The sequence below is a fragment of the Abramis brama genome, assembly GCF_963993115.1.
Source record: "Abramis brama genome assembly, chromosome: 9".
NCBI classification, from domain to species: Eukaryota; Metazoa; Chordata; class Actinopteri; order Cypriniformes; family Leuciscidae; genus Abramis; species Abramis brama.
The window spans coordinates 16,417,820-16,432,335 of NC_139971.1; the positions used below are offsets into that span (position 1 = coordinate 16,417,820).

General features: G+C 39.4%; 1 protein-coding gene across 3 annotated transcripts in view; it reads right to left on the reverse strand.

Moving 5' to 3' along the window:
* dhx36 (DEAH (Asp-Glu-Ala-His) box polypeptide 36) overlaps positions 1-14,516 on the reverse strand; it is a 226,734-nt gene that overhangs the window by 48,004 nt on the left and 164,214 nt on the right. For all 3 annotated transcript variants that reach the window (XR_014607670.1, XM_084123913.1, XM_084123912.1), the window contains exons 20-21: positions 9,385-9,468; positions 9,179-9,278 (exon numbers count right to left, since the gene is read on the reverse strand). Coding sequence is in view for 2 of the 3 variants with exons in the window: in XM_084123913.1 (XP_083980039.1) it covers positions 9,179-9,278; positions 9,385-9,468 (184 nt within the window). In the remaining variant the exon portion in view is untranslated. The remainder of the gene's footprint in view (positions 1-9,178; positions 9,279-9,384; positions 9,469-14,516) is intronic.

Genomic DNA, 14,516 nt, shown 5'->3' on the forward strand with positions numbered 1-14,516 from the left:
CGGCAGAAGAAAAATAATAATAAAAATCAGGACAATTACAATAGGGTTTCAGCACTTCGTGCTTGAACCCCTAATTAAAGCTGCAAGCAGCATTTATCGGGGTTCAAGCAGTTAAGGCCTTTAAGCACACAAGCATCAAAAGACATTACGTTTTATTTAGCAAGCATTTAACAACTGCCATCATAGATGAAAAAGTCAATTTACAGCCAATACATGCAGTTTGCCATAGGAAATATATGGTTTTAAAGCGTTTTTACAGTTATAGCACCTTTTTGCCTGAGTCTTCTTACAGTCTTGCCTGATCTCCACCACTTTTATTAGTAGTACTCAAAGTGTGCCTATATATATGTGTCAAATTTGTTGTAAATATGTAATTTTGATAAGGAGTTTAGACAATTATATTCAGTGGCGTAACGAGCCAACACCGGGCCCTTAACCCTCTGAGGTCGACAAACGCGCCGACGCGTTTTGCCGGATTTTCTCCACATTGTAGCACTATAAACTTAAATTACTCCATCATTTATGGTCATACAGAAAAAAGAAATATAAAAAAAGAATCTGTGATATTTCTCCTTTTGTATGTGTCCACTTACAATCAAATCAAAACATTGTGCTTTTGTAAAATAAAGAAAATAAACAGGGTGTGCTTTCTGCCTCTCCGTCGCGGTGAACTTTTTTTTCTTGAGCACGTCTATAAACTGAAACAAAACTCAGCGAATACTTGTCACACATTTATGAGCCATATACCTTTATAAACATTTAAGTGTGTACTTTTAAATGATCGGATTCAAAACGAAAACAAATATTCTCTGTTTAAGTAATTTGTATAAAACCAACAAGATGTCCAGCTTCTCAAACGCTTGCTCATTACAGTTAATTTGGCCACGCCTACTCGCGCAAAAGATATTCACATGCAAATCTCCACATGGAACGCGAACGCGCTCGTTACCTCAACAACAAAAAACTTCACTTCACTTTTCGTCGAGTTTGAAAGACGTGCCTGAGCTTACATTGGATTTAGGCTACCTCAGAAGAAGAAGAACGCGATTTGAAGACAAGAAAGATAAGGTAAGAAATTCTTACATAGCCTAGTTTGTTATTGTTGCATAAATGTCACGTTGCAGCTGAACTGTTGCTAGATATATGGGGAATATTATAATATTTAGACCCGTGTTTACTGTGTTTGTGGATATCTGCTCAAACATAGATATGTTTATGGTAACCATAATGTTTTATATTTGAGAGTGATCGCGTTTGAATGTATCATATTTTGCAAGCGATCGCGTTTGAATGTATCATATTTTGCAAGCGATCGCGTTTGAATGTATCATATGTGTTTACTGTGTTTGTGGATATCTGCTCAAACATAGATATGTTTATGGTAACCATAATGTTTTATATTTGAGAGTGATCGCGTTTGAATGTATCATATTTTGCAAGCGATCGCGTTTGAATGTATCATATTTTGCAAGCGATCGCGTTTGAATGTATCATATTTTGGATGAAAGCAAAACGCACCAAACGGCTTCATGTTTTTATTATTATCTCATTTCATATCATCATAACGGATGGAAACATTTGAAGTAACATGATAATCAATATATTTTTCTCTAGCTTCTTTTGGAAGATTTATAGGCTGCTATAGGTTATTTATTGTTATTATTATTTTATCCGCACTGCGCATATACCTTATGCCTACAAGGCACAACAAACCTGGTGTTCATTATATTATATATCGTTGGAAACGTGTGTGTGTGTGTGTATTCTGTGAATTTTAAAAAGGAATTTTAAAAAGCAATTTTAACCAGAAAAATCTAATATTTATTTCCAAAATCGTGCAGGCCTTTCTCTTGATATCAGTATGTTCACTTTTTTTTTTTCAGGTCCCAGATGCCACTGAGGACTTCAACATTCACATGAGTCTCAGTACGTGAACATGGTAAAGTGAAAATCTTGGAAATGAAAGGTATGTACAGTGTTTTTAGGAATGGCACAAAGGTCTCTGTCTTTGAAGTGCTTTTTTGGCATTTGTTGTGTATCTTTGGATTATGTTGTGTTGTAAATAAATCCAAACAATTTAAAAGCCATTATTTTTTAAATCTCCTCATTTACAGTATTGTGCAAGGTTGCTCAGAATGATAGGGGCCTGATAGCTCCTAATAGGGCCGTTAGGGGAGGTTCTTTGTCTTTCTCAGGTGAGAAAAGCTTACATATTAATGAGCTCTCGCATAAGGCTTTTTCACACAAAACACGTCGTAAAATTTTTAAATCAATATATTGTCTTATCTGAATGAGCAGTCAGGGTGATTTTCACATAGTTTTGCAGCAAATATTCTAGGCTACGTCATACAATTTTCAAAAGTCTTGTGAAGAAATAATCAGTATGGGTTTCATGGCCTTATTTCAGTGAGATTTTTTTTTTGTATTTTCAAAAACCACGCATAAATGTCATTATCTCAAAACTACAAACTTTTACATACATGCTGCTGATATATTATTGTAGCAGAGTTTGTGCTGAATACAGTGTAATTAGACTTTAGCCATGAAAATGTCACAAGTAACAGAAATAACCAGAAATGTCAGAGCATGTCAGAACACCTCCAGGGCCCAGAAAACAGCTCAGACCTCAGAGGGTTAAGTAGGATTATCAAGGCGGGCCCCTTGATGACGCAATTGATGACATTGATGACGCAATGTCCGCGAGTAGGCTACCATGAATAGGGCAGGATATGATCATACACAGCATATAAGAGATGAGATGACTAACAAAATCAGGAGCCTACGCTCACCAAAAAAAAAAACAATAAAAAAACACTGGTGACAGCGCACCATAACACATTGTTAGGCCTAGGTCCAAATACATAAAAAAGATGCTCTCTTACATTATAGTGGGATTTTCCGGGCTTTCCTATGTGCAACTGCAAAGTTGTCGATTAGATCAGGATTGTGCGCACGGGCATTCTCAATTGACCCTTCGCAGGGAGTTTGATTGACAGGCGATCTGACTAATCATAATCCGCCATTTTGTCCCACAAAGCAGTCAGGAGAGTTAGTAGATTAACTTTGGAGGATTTAAATTTGAAAAACAAAGTGTACTGACGTCTTAGCACTTTAAAACAACATTCCTTTTATGTTCATTCATGTTTATTTTAATGCTATAAATTAACTAGAAGGAAGAGATGATCGGTTCACGAGCAGCTTTAACTGAGCCTTGAGTCTACAGCGATCTGTCAGACACATTAAACAGTCACAAAACGGCATTTATTGTTTAAATGTCTCTAAAAAATGACTACATTTGAAAGGTGAGACTTTTGGTGCTTTTCCATTACCAGTACCAGCTCAACTCGACTCGACTCGGCCCGGCTCGCTTTTCGCTCCGTTTTCCATTGCAGATAGTACCTCCACAATAGTACCTGGTCGTCATAGCGACGCCGCAGGAAACTGCCGTGACTTAATCTTCTACGCGAGATACATCCGCTGCCACACACAATGGACAATGGAGGAAATCGAGTGTATGCTGTTTTTGGATGTTTTTGTTTTTGCTGTTTTTTATTCAGGATACTCCGTCTGGCGCGTGCAATGATGACGCAGTGAATAGTGACGATTCTCTCTGACCAATCAGCAGTCTGCCGTGTTTTCACGTTACATTTTAGTATCGCCTCAGCTTGCCCCAGCTCGCTTAAAACCTCGCCGGAAGTGGTACGAAAAAAAGTACCTGGAAGCAGGTACAGGTACAACTTTTACACAGTGGAAAACCAAACAAAGCCGAGCCGAGCCGAGCTGGTACTGTGTAGTGGAAAAGTGCCATTTGTTTCATATCAAAAGTACTTGTCTGTCAGCGCGCAGTCTCCTCTCTGATCCGCAATGTATTTTTCACTGCGTGAGAACTTGGTGTGGTGTGAGAGTGGCGTCGCTTGTCAGACATAGCAACAGTAACTAAAGTGGGCGGGTCTTTGCGAATGGTCATTGACAGTATGGACGGGGATTCGCCAGTCCCAATTCAAAACAAATTTCATGACAATCCATCATTGTTTGTTTCAAACATGTGAGAGCATCAAAATGATCCATGGGTGAAATTGATTGGATTTAATTCATTTTTTTGTCAGTTCCTATCATAATTTTAACATTTTGGCGTTATTGTTTAGCTATTTACCTATGTTTTCAAATTTCCTTTGTTTTTTTATTGTTGTCTCGATCGGACTAACGGCTTTGAAGATAAACACAATTTTTTAAGTTAACCGTTGCCAGTGCGTCGGCGCACTGAAGCGGTTTTATTTATATATAGTTCAAAGTTACTATCAGATTTAATGTTATACCTTGACAAACTATACATCATTAAAAAGATATAAGACTCAAGTTTCAGAATTTGACCACTATTGTATTCTGAGAAACTTATAGCGACAGTTATTTCTTAATTTGTGTCAGGAGTTATGAAATGAAAAAATTAGTCGATACCTTTGATATGAATTATGCGCGTCAGCCGCTTTCATTCATAAAAAAACTCCCGTGCCGTCGTCATGACAGCGATACACAAAACAACGTGCCTCAGGGCTTTAGCTCAAAAATGTGCAGATTTGGAGAAATATTGATATATTCTCATAGGTTTACATCAGATTTCTATAGACAGGAATAATATTTATTGAATTTATACCCAAATGCGTCGATGTAATCATTATGAGCGTTTGCATAACTCTGATACTGTGTTTTCAATTCATACCAATAGCCTGAGGGCGCCCTCGCCGCCCTGTGCACAGTATTAGAACATGAAGAAGTGCCATAATCATGTGACAATCCAGGAAGCCTCGAACACACACAAAGCTAACAAAAGATCGCGCTGTAACTATGGCTGTAACATGCAGTTTTGAAGACAATAAACATGTTTGCTATGATATTTGAGTTACCTGTGTTTTTCAATCCATGCCAGGTATTTCCATAATAATAGATTATATTTATAATGTAATGCTAATCTATATAGAATCGTTGTGCAGAACACTATCCAATAGTATATTTTCTGTCTGATTTTTTATCTGAAGCCAAATTAGATCACAAAAAATTATTTAAAATACTCGATTTGCTTTATAAAGTAAGTTTATAAGCACAAACATGGTTTTAATCTCATAAATTGTCGTGTATTGATGGTGTGCTAAGCTAACATGCTAGCTAGCCCTAGGTGCACCTGCCACCTAGAAGTTATATTTTTATTATTTTTTGAATGCTTACTGAAATGTTTCTTTATTCAAGAAATGCATTTGATACAGTTTAAAATGTAAGGGTGAACTTTAAGAAAAGAAATTAGTGACTGAAACCATATGAATAGCCTGTGAATAGCCAGTCGTTAGTAACTATAATGCAGACAAAAGAAATGCATATTTAGAGCCATAACCAGGCTGGAGAGGTGTGAATGTGTGCAGGGGGAGACTGAGACTGAATGGGGCTCGTTTGCACCACAAAACAATAAAGACAATATACTGGATAGATGGTTAGAAGATGACAATAAACATCAGTAGCATTTTAGCGTCAAATCAAAATAAAGTCACATGACATGGTCTTGAAAAACATTTCACTAAATACAGAGTTTTGGACTTATTATCTTAAGATTTTAAACATAAAATGTTTAGACATGTGGCATTAGCTGTAGTGCATTTCTAGATTGCTCCAGTGCCAACTTCAATTTTTTTTTCATGAGGATGTTTCATAAAAAATAATTTCTAATAACTTTACAAAACTTTGAAGCTATTTATAACAATTTTTGTCATTATGACAATAATTAATTCTACATTTACAATAAACTGCCAGGTGTCAGCTTTCAAATGAGATCATACTTGTGCTTTTAGTACAAAGGGTTCATGAACTGTATCTGTTTCAGTTTGGCTATGTCATTTCTTGGGATTTTTCAAAAGTGGGGTTGCAGCTTAACAGGTTAAAGCTCTAAATGACACTTACAAAAACCATAAGGCAAAACCTGGCATGTTTGGTATTGTTGGACTCGGCAATGATTCAGGAGTCTTAGGAGGTCACTCCTGTGAAAAAACACTGGCTTGAAACTTCTAAGGCTCCTTCAAGGCATTGTGCCAATGACATATACTGAGTTTTTTGAGATACACTAATGTTCTCATAGACTATCATGGCACCCTGGACAAAGACACTGCGTGCCAATTTTCAGTAGACTAACATTTGGGTGCACTTATAGCTATTTTCATGATTTTTTTTCACTGTTATAGCGCCACCAAGTGGCCAATTGTCACGATTTTTTTCATGTCAACTCAGATTGAGCTTATGAACATGTGTCCCAAGTTTAACAAAAATATCTCTTTCCGCTCACAAGTTATACCCATTTTATAGTGCCACCAAGTGGCCAATTGTCATGATTTTTTTTTCACATGACCTCAGAATGAGCTCATGAACATGTGTCCCAAGTTTTGCGAAAATCTCTTTCCGTTCACAAGTTATAACTGTTTTGTAGTGCCACCAAGTGGCCAATTGTTGCGATTTTTTTCAAGTGATCTCAGGTTGAGCTCAGGAAGATGTACCCCAAGTTTAGCAAAAAAATTCCTTCCCGTTCACAATTTATAACCGTTTTAGTAAAAGTGGCCCTGGTGCCATCAAATATTTTGGTTCCCCTTATCGACCGTTAATTGAAATTTAGAATTGTTTGGATGATTATTGATTGTCAGACTCCAGAGAATATTCTTGCAGTGGTTTGGTTCCGATCGGGCCAAAAACATAGGAGAAGTTCGCAAAAATAGGTTTTTCCAAAAAATGCAATTTACTCGAAATTGGCGCCTGAAGGGCAAGCAAATCGGAGATAGCCATTTTGTCCGCCTTGAGCCAAGGATTCCAACGATATAAGACACTTGATCCTGGGACAAACGGTCTAAGAGTTATGAGCGATTTTGAACTTTTGGTTGCTGTAGCGCCACCTATGGGCCAATCGGGGTCATACTCTGATAGGTTGTCCCCAAATTGAGGCCTACCATCTGGCCAGGTTTCAAGTCTCTAGGCCTTACGGTTTGTCCTGCACGATGCGTTTTACAAATCCTCACAATTACAATAGGGTTTCAGCATTTCATGCTTGAACCCCTAATAAGAATGAAGGCTTTTTGCCAGTTATAGCGCCACCTATGGTCCGATCTCCATGAAACTCTGCATGCTTCCTCCCCATGCTCGGACACATATGCTCGTCAATTTTGGTGAAGTTCTGAGTTTTCCTTTGGGATTTATAGGCTTTTTAGTGTATTTTGCCACGCCCCTTTTCTAAATGACCCTGTTACAGCCACCCAAATGCAAAAGTTCAACTTTTTTTCGATAATTATTGATCTAGAGAGTCCAGAGAATTGTCCTAGACTGGTTTGGTTCCGATCGGGCGAAAAACCAGGGACTAGTTCGCAAAAGTAGGTTTTGGACAAAATTCGACATAGCAGAAATTTTTCCCTGCCTCCATCCAAATCGGAGATAGCCATTTTGTCCGCCTTGAGCCAAGGATTCCAACGATATAAGACACTTGATCCTGGGACAAACGGTCTAAGAGTTATGAGCGATTTTCAACTTTTGGTTGCTGTAGCGCCACCTATGGGCCAATCGGGGTCATACTCTGACTTCGTGCTTGAACCCCTAATAAAAATCAGTACAATTACAATAGGGTTTCAGCACTTCGTGCTTGAACCCCTAAAAATCAGGACAATTACAATAGGGTTTCAGCACTTCGTGCTTGAACCCCTAATAAAAATCAGCACAATTACAATAGGGTTTCAGCACTTCGTGCTTGAACCCCTAAAAATCAGCACAATTACAATAGGGTTTCAGCACTTCGTGCTTGAACCCCTAATAATAAAAATCAGTACAATTACAATAGGGTTTCAGCACTTCGTGCTTGAACCCCTAAAATCCTTACAATTACAATAGGGTTTCAGCACTTCGTGCTTGAACCCCTAATTAGAGATTCATTGTGCAGTGTAGACAGCAGATCTGGCGAGAGTACAGAACTCTCACTGTCACTGAACAGCTCCAGCGATCTTAAAGGGAGCATTCTTTGCTATCTTTCTCTATGTTACGTCCCTGTGCTTGTGCGTGTTTGTATTTCTCTATCTCTCTCTATCTCTATCAGATTCTTAGGTTCGCTCCACCTCTGGTATGCTGTTGGCTTGGAGAGCTGTCAGTTTTTATCAATGGCGTGACGTCACTTCCCCCGCGGCCAATCAAGTTTCCCGCTAGCAGCTATAAAAGACGCGGAACAGAACGCGAGGAAGCAACTTGTTTTCTGCCGCTCTGTTTTCTTTGTTGTTGCTTTGTACGCTTTTTCTTTTTGTTTCTGTTGTTACCTTGTTTTATTGTTGCTGACATCTCTGTTGAATAGTGGTATGAGGTTCCTTATGTTCTCTTTCTGCCCTTTGATGGCGTTGTTCGACCCAGAGTAAAAAGTGGACAGCTTATAAGTCACGTGACTTACATAATACAACACCTAGGTAACTCGATGTATATATACCCCAGGTAAGAAAGTGAACGCCACCCTCTGTATGTTTTGTTTGTTAGTCAGTGTAATTTAGTTATGGCGTTCACGCCGAAGAATTGATGTCTTTTCTTTTCTTTCTTTTATTAGTTAGATTAGAGGTTTAATTATAAGTTAGAATGAGTTTTGTTTTGTTTTTTTCTTTTCTTTGGCTTCACCGATTGCGTCCCTTTTTTCTTGGGTTATTTATCTGATATTTTCTTTTTTTGATGTGTAAATAATTTGCTTGGTCTTTTTTTTTCTTCTTTTTTATATTCACCATTATTATTACTATTTGTTGGATAATAATTTCATCTATATAATAAATTATTTTTCTTTCGCACTAATTTGTTGTGTTGTCTCTTGCCATCCAAATCACACCAAATTCTATCACAACCTCAATGTTACCTCGAGTTCGTAACACTCTATATAACCTTACCACAATTTAAACAACACATGATTTCCATGAGAGTAACAGTGTAAATTTGTCTATTTAGTCAATGGCTTGATTTACTACATATAAAAAGTAATAAATTATTTTACAACAAGCAATGTCTGACTGTACGGGAGTGCTTACATATCAAAAAATAGTAGCTCATCGCTCCTCAAAAATCAGCACTCTCAGACAGCTCAAATCTTTAAAGGTACAAGTGTAAATGGCAGTCGAAGAGACGGACAGTCTAGGCAAAGTACCTGAGTTGATGTTAGAGCTGCGATCTTTAGGGTCCTTACTATTCACAAAGCCAGCTGCAAAAAGATGCTCCGCAAACTGATCCTTCATATTCTGAAGCATCTGGTGGGAAGGAGCAAAATGGGTTTCCATTTATCAAGTGCATATCAAAAGGTCAATTTCATCTATTATGTTTAACTAATGTTTGATTGGTAGAGTGCACACGGACCTGTAGCGTGTTGGCAGACAGGAAGTTTTCCCAGCAGTATTCCCTCTCAAACCTGCCACCCTGTCTCTTAGCATCCTCCCAGCCCTAAAATAACACCATACAAAAACACCACTAATGCTAATTTGCTAAAACATAATTCAGTAAAATTGTTATCCATGTTGGCACAAATGATGTCCGACTGCATCAGTCAGGCATCACTAAAAATAACATTAAAGAGGTCTATGAGCCTGCAAGTACGATTTCAGACACTGGCACCCTCCCCGCTTACCATGGCGACAAGATACATAGCAGACTGTCATCACTCAATAGTCTTAGAGTTGGCATTTGACTAACTGTGGCCCAGGTCAAGAAGCAGGCAGACTGGCTAAACCGACCATCTGCTAGCTGTCTCACATCACAGAAGTCAAATAAATCTCTTAATGTCATGTAATAATAATAATAATAATAATAATAATAATAACAATTCATTACATTTATATAGCGCTTTTCTCTGCACTCAAATCGCTTTACATGGAAGGGGGAATCTCCTCGACCACCACCAATGTGCAGCATCCACCTGGATGATGCAACGGCAGCCATATTGCGCCAGAACGCCCACCACACACCAGCTTATTGGTGGAGAGGAGACAGAGTGATGAAGCCAATTAGTATATATATATACAGTGAGGAGAACAAGTATTACACTGCCGATGTTGCAGGTTTTCCCACTTACAAAGCATGTAGAGGTCAGTAATGTTTATCATAGGTACACTTCTACTGTGAGAGACGGAATCCAGAAAATCACATTGTATGATTTTTAAATAATTAATTTGCATTTTATTGCATGACATAAGTATTTGATCACCTACCAACCAGTAAGAATTCCAGCTCTCACAGACCTGTTAGTTTTTCTTTAAGAAGCCCTCCTGTTCTCCTCTCATTACCTGTATTAACTGCACCTGTTTGAACTCGTTACCTGTATAAAAGACACCTGTCCACACACTCAATCAAACAGACTCCAACCTCTCCACAATGGCCAAGACCAGAGAGCTGTGTAAGGACATCAGGGATAAAATTATAGACCTGCACAAGGCTGGGATGGGCTACAGGACAATAGGCAAGCAGCTTGGTGAGAAGGCAACAATTGACACAATTATTAGAAAATGGAAGAAGTTCAAGATGACGGTCAATCTCCCTCAGTATGGGGCACCATGCAAGATCTCACCTCGTGGGGCATCAATGATCATGAGGAAGGTGAGGGATCAGCCCAGAACTACACGGCAGGACCTGGTCAATGACCTGAAGAGAGCTGGGACCAGAGTCTCAAAGAAAACTATTAGTAACACACTACGCCGTCATGGATTAAAATCCTGCAGCGCACGCAAGGTCCCCCCGCTCAAGCCAGCGCATGTCCAGGCCCGTCTGAAGTTTGCCAATGACCATCTGGATGATCCAGAGGAGGAATGGGAGAAGGTCATGTGGTCTGATGAGACAAAAATAGAGCTTTTTGGTCTAAACTCCACTCGCCGTGTTTGGAGGAAGAAGAAGGATGAGTACAACCCCAAGAACAACATCCCAACCGTGAAGCATGGAGGTGGAAATATCATTCTTTGGGGATGATTTTCTGCAAAGGGGACAGGATGACTGCACCGTATTGAGGGGAGGATGGATGGGGCCATGTTATCGCGAGATGTTGGCCAACAACCTCCTTCCCTCAGTAAGGGCATCGAAGATGGGTAGTGGCTGGGTCTTCCAGCATGACAACGACCCGAAACACACAGCCAGGGCAACTAAGGAGTGGCTCCGTAAGAAGCATCTCAAGGTCCTGGAGTGGCCTAGCCAGTCTCCAGACCTGAACCCAATAGAAAATCTTTGGAGGGAGCTGAAAGTCCGTATTGCCCAGCGACATCCCCGAAACCTGAAGGATCTGGAGAAGGTCTGTATGGAGGAGTGGGCCAAAATCCCTGCTGCAGTGTGTGCAAACCTGGTCAAGAACTACAGGAAACGTATGATCTCTGTAATTGCAAACAAAGGTTTCTGTACCAAATATTAAGTTTTGCTTTTCTGATGTATCAAATACTTATGTCATGCAACAAAATGCAAATTAATTACTTAAAAATCATACAATGTAATATTCTGGATTTTTGTTTTAGATTCCGTCACTCACAGTTGAAGAGTACCTACATGCTTTGTAAGTAGGAAAACCTGCAAAATCGCAGTGTATCAAATACTTGTTCTCCCCACTGTATATATATATATATATATATATATATATATATATATATATATATATATACAGTGAGGAAAATAAGTATTTGAAGACCCTGCTATTTTGCAAGTTCTCCCACTTGGAAATCATGGAGGGGTCTGAAATTGTCATCGTAGGTGCATGTCCACTGTGAGAGACATAATCTAAAAAAAAAAATCCAGAAATCACAATATATGATTTTTTAACTATTTATTTGCATGATACAGCTGCAAATAAGTATTTGAACACCTGTCTATCAGCTAGAATTCTGACCCTAAAAGACCTGTTAGTCTGCCTTTAAAATGTCCACCTCCATTCCATTTATTATCCTAAATTAGATGCACATGTTTGAGGTCGTTAGCTGCATAAAGACACCTGTCCACCCCATACAATCAGTAAGAATCCAACTACTAACATGGCCAAGACCAAAGAGCTGTCCAAAGACACTAGAGACAAAATTGTACACCTCCACAAGGCTGGAAAGGGCTACGGGGAAATTGCCAAGCAGCTTGGTGAAAAAAGGTCCACTGTTGGAGCAATCATTAGAAAATGGAAGAAGCTAAACATGACTGTCAATCTCCCTCGGACTGGGGCTCCATGCAAGATCTCACCTCGTGGGGTCTCAATGATCCTAAGAAAGGTGAGAAATCAGCCCAGAACTACACGGGAGGAGCTGGTCAATGACCTGAAAAGAGCTGGGACCACCGTTTCCAAGGTTACTGTTGGTAATACACTAAGACGTCATGGTTTGAAATCATGCATGGCACGGAAGGTTCCCCTGCTTAAACCAGCACATGTCAAGGCCCGTCTTAAGTTTGCCAATGACCATTTGGATGATCCAGAGGAGTCATGGGAGAAAGTCATGTGGTCAGATGAGACCAAAATAGAACTTTTTGGTCATAATTCCACTAAACGTGTTTGGAGGAAGAAGAATGATGAGTACCATCCCAAGAACACCATCCCTACTGTGAAGCATGGGGGTGGTAGTATCATACTTTGGGGGTGTTTTTCTGCACATGGGACAGGGCGACTGCACTGTATTAAGGAGAGGATGACCGGGGCCATGTATTGCGAGATTTTGGGGAACAACCTCCTTCCCTCAGTTAGAGCATTGAAGATGGGTCGAGGCTGGGTCTTCCAACATGACAATGACCCGAAGCACACAGCCAGGATAACCAAGGAGTGGCTCTGTAAGAAGCCAAGGTTCTGTATCAAGGTTCTGGCGTGGCCTAGCCAGTCTCCAGACCTAAACCCAATAGAGAATCTTTGGAGGGAGCTCAAACTCCGTGTTTCTCAGCGAGAGCCCAGAAACCTGACTGATCTAGAGAAGATCTGTGTGGAGGAGTGGGCCAAAATCCCTCCTGCAGTGTGTGCAAACCTGGTGAAAAACTACAGGAAACGTTTGACCTCTGTAATTGCAAACAAAGGCTACTGTACCAAATATTAACATTGATTTTCTCAGGTGTTCAAATACTTATTTGCAGCTGTATCATACAAATAAATAGTTAAAAAATCATACATTGTGATTTCTGGATTTTTTTTTTTTAGATTATGTCTCTCACAGTGGACATGCACCTACGATGACAATTTCAGACCCCTCCATGATTTCTAAGTGGGAGAACTTGCAAAATAGCAGGGTGTTCAAATACTTATTTTCCTCACTGTATATATATATATATATATATATATGGGGATGATTAGGAGGCCATGATGGACAATGGGCAAATTTGGCTAGAATGCCGGGGTTACACCACTACTCCTGGGATTTTTTGTGACCACAGAGAGTCAGGACCTCGGTTTAACGTCTCATCCGAAGGACGTTGCTCTTTGACAGTATAGTGTCCCCCATAACTACACTGGGGGCGTTAGGACCCAACGTAGAGACTCTTTCACCTAGATATCATAACATAGAGAATGCGTCTGTTCCCCCAAACTAGTAAATACCAAAACCCCCAGAACCCATTTAAGGGTAATAATTTAATTGATGTTCAACAAATTCGCTGGATACAGTCCGTAGTCTGCCGGATCCAGTCCGTATCCAGACCAGATGGTGGACCCGGAATGACCACAAAAGCCCTTCATACATGATGCAGCATTACTGTCAGGTCCGTATCTTTAAAGGGTCATGAAACCCTAAACCAAATTTTCCGAGATTTTAACAGAGGTATGTGTGTTGAACACCATTGAAGACAATGTTAGCATCTGTTAGATTTAATAGTAGGGGGAAAATGGTTAAATTTTGTGTGTGTGTCTAAAATGTAACCCTGACCGTTTTACTTGCCTTTTGTTAAATAATCACTCGTTATTAAAATTTAGATATTTCGATAATACCTCAATTGTATGGAACGTATGCTTAATTTGTGAAAATGTTTATGTCACTGTCCATCTTTGTTATGTGTGTTTAGGGGATGCGTAGATCTAGGCTATGTACGGAACGTTTTTTTTTTTTTTAAGCGGAAGATTTATTATTTTCAAATATATGCATTTATAGTGTGTATAGAAACAATTTATATGTTTTAAATACAATTATGATTACTGTAGGCTAATATATGTAGCAGCCCATTCAGTTACTTTTGAAAGGACAAAAATAAGGTGTCCGTGTATTTCATTAGACTTTAACTTTGCCAGCTATAAAAAAAATCTAGCATTTCCTCACGTGTTACCACTGATTTTTAGTGACAGTTGATATGCATGGGCCACTGGCGATGACAGTTTCCCCCCCTCCCCTATCCCCTGCCGTGCCATGCCACATCCACTCCCCTCTTCTCACAGCCACCACGCCCATTTAAGTTGCATTTTTCAAAAAGATTGTGAGCTAGACTTGAGCTGAAAGAGGGGGGTTTCATGACCCTTTAAGTAAAGGTCTGTTTGTAAATCTTGCATTGAATTGTGTGTGACTGGTTTA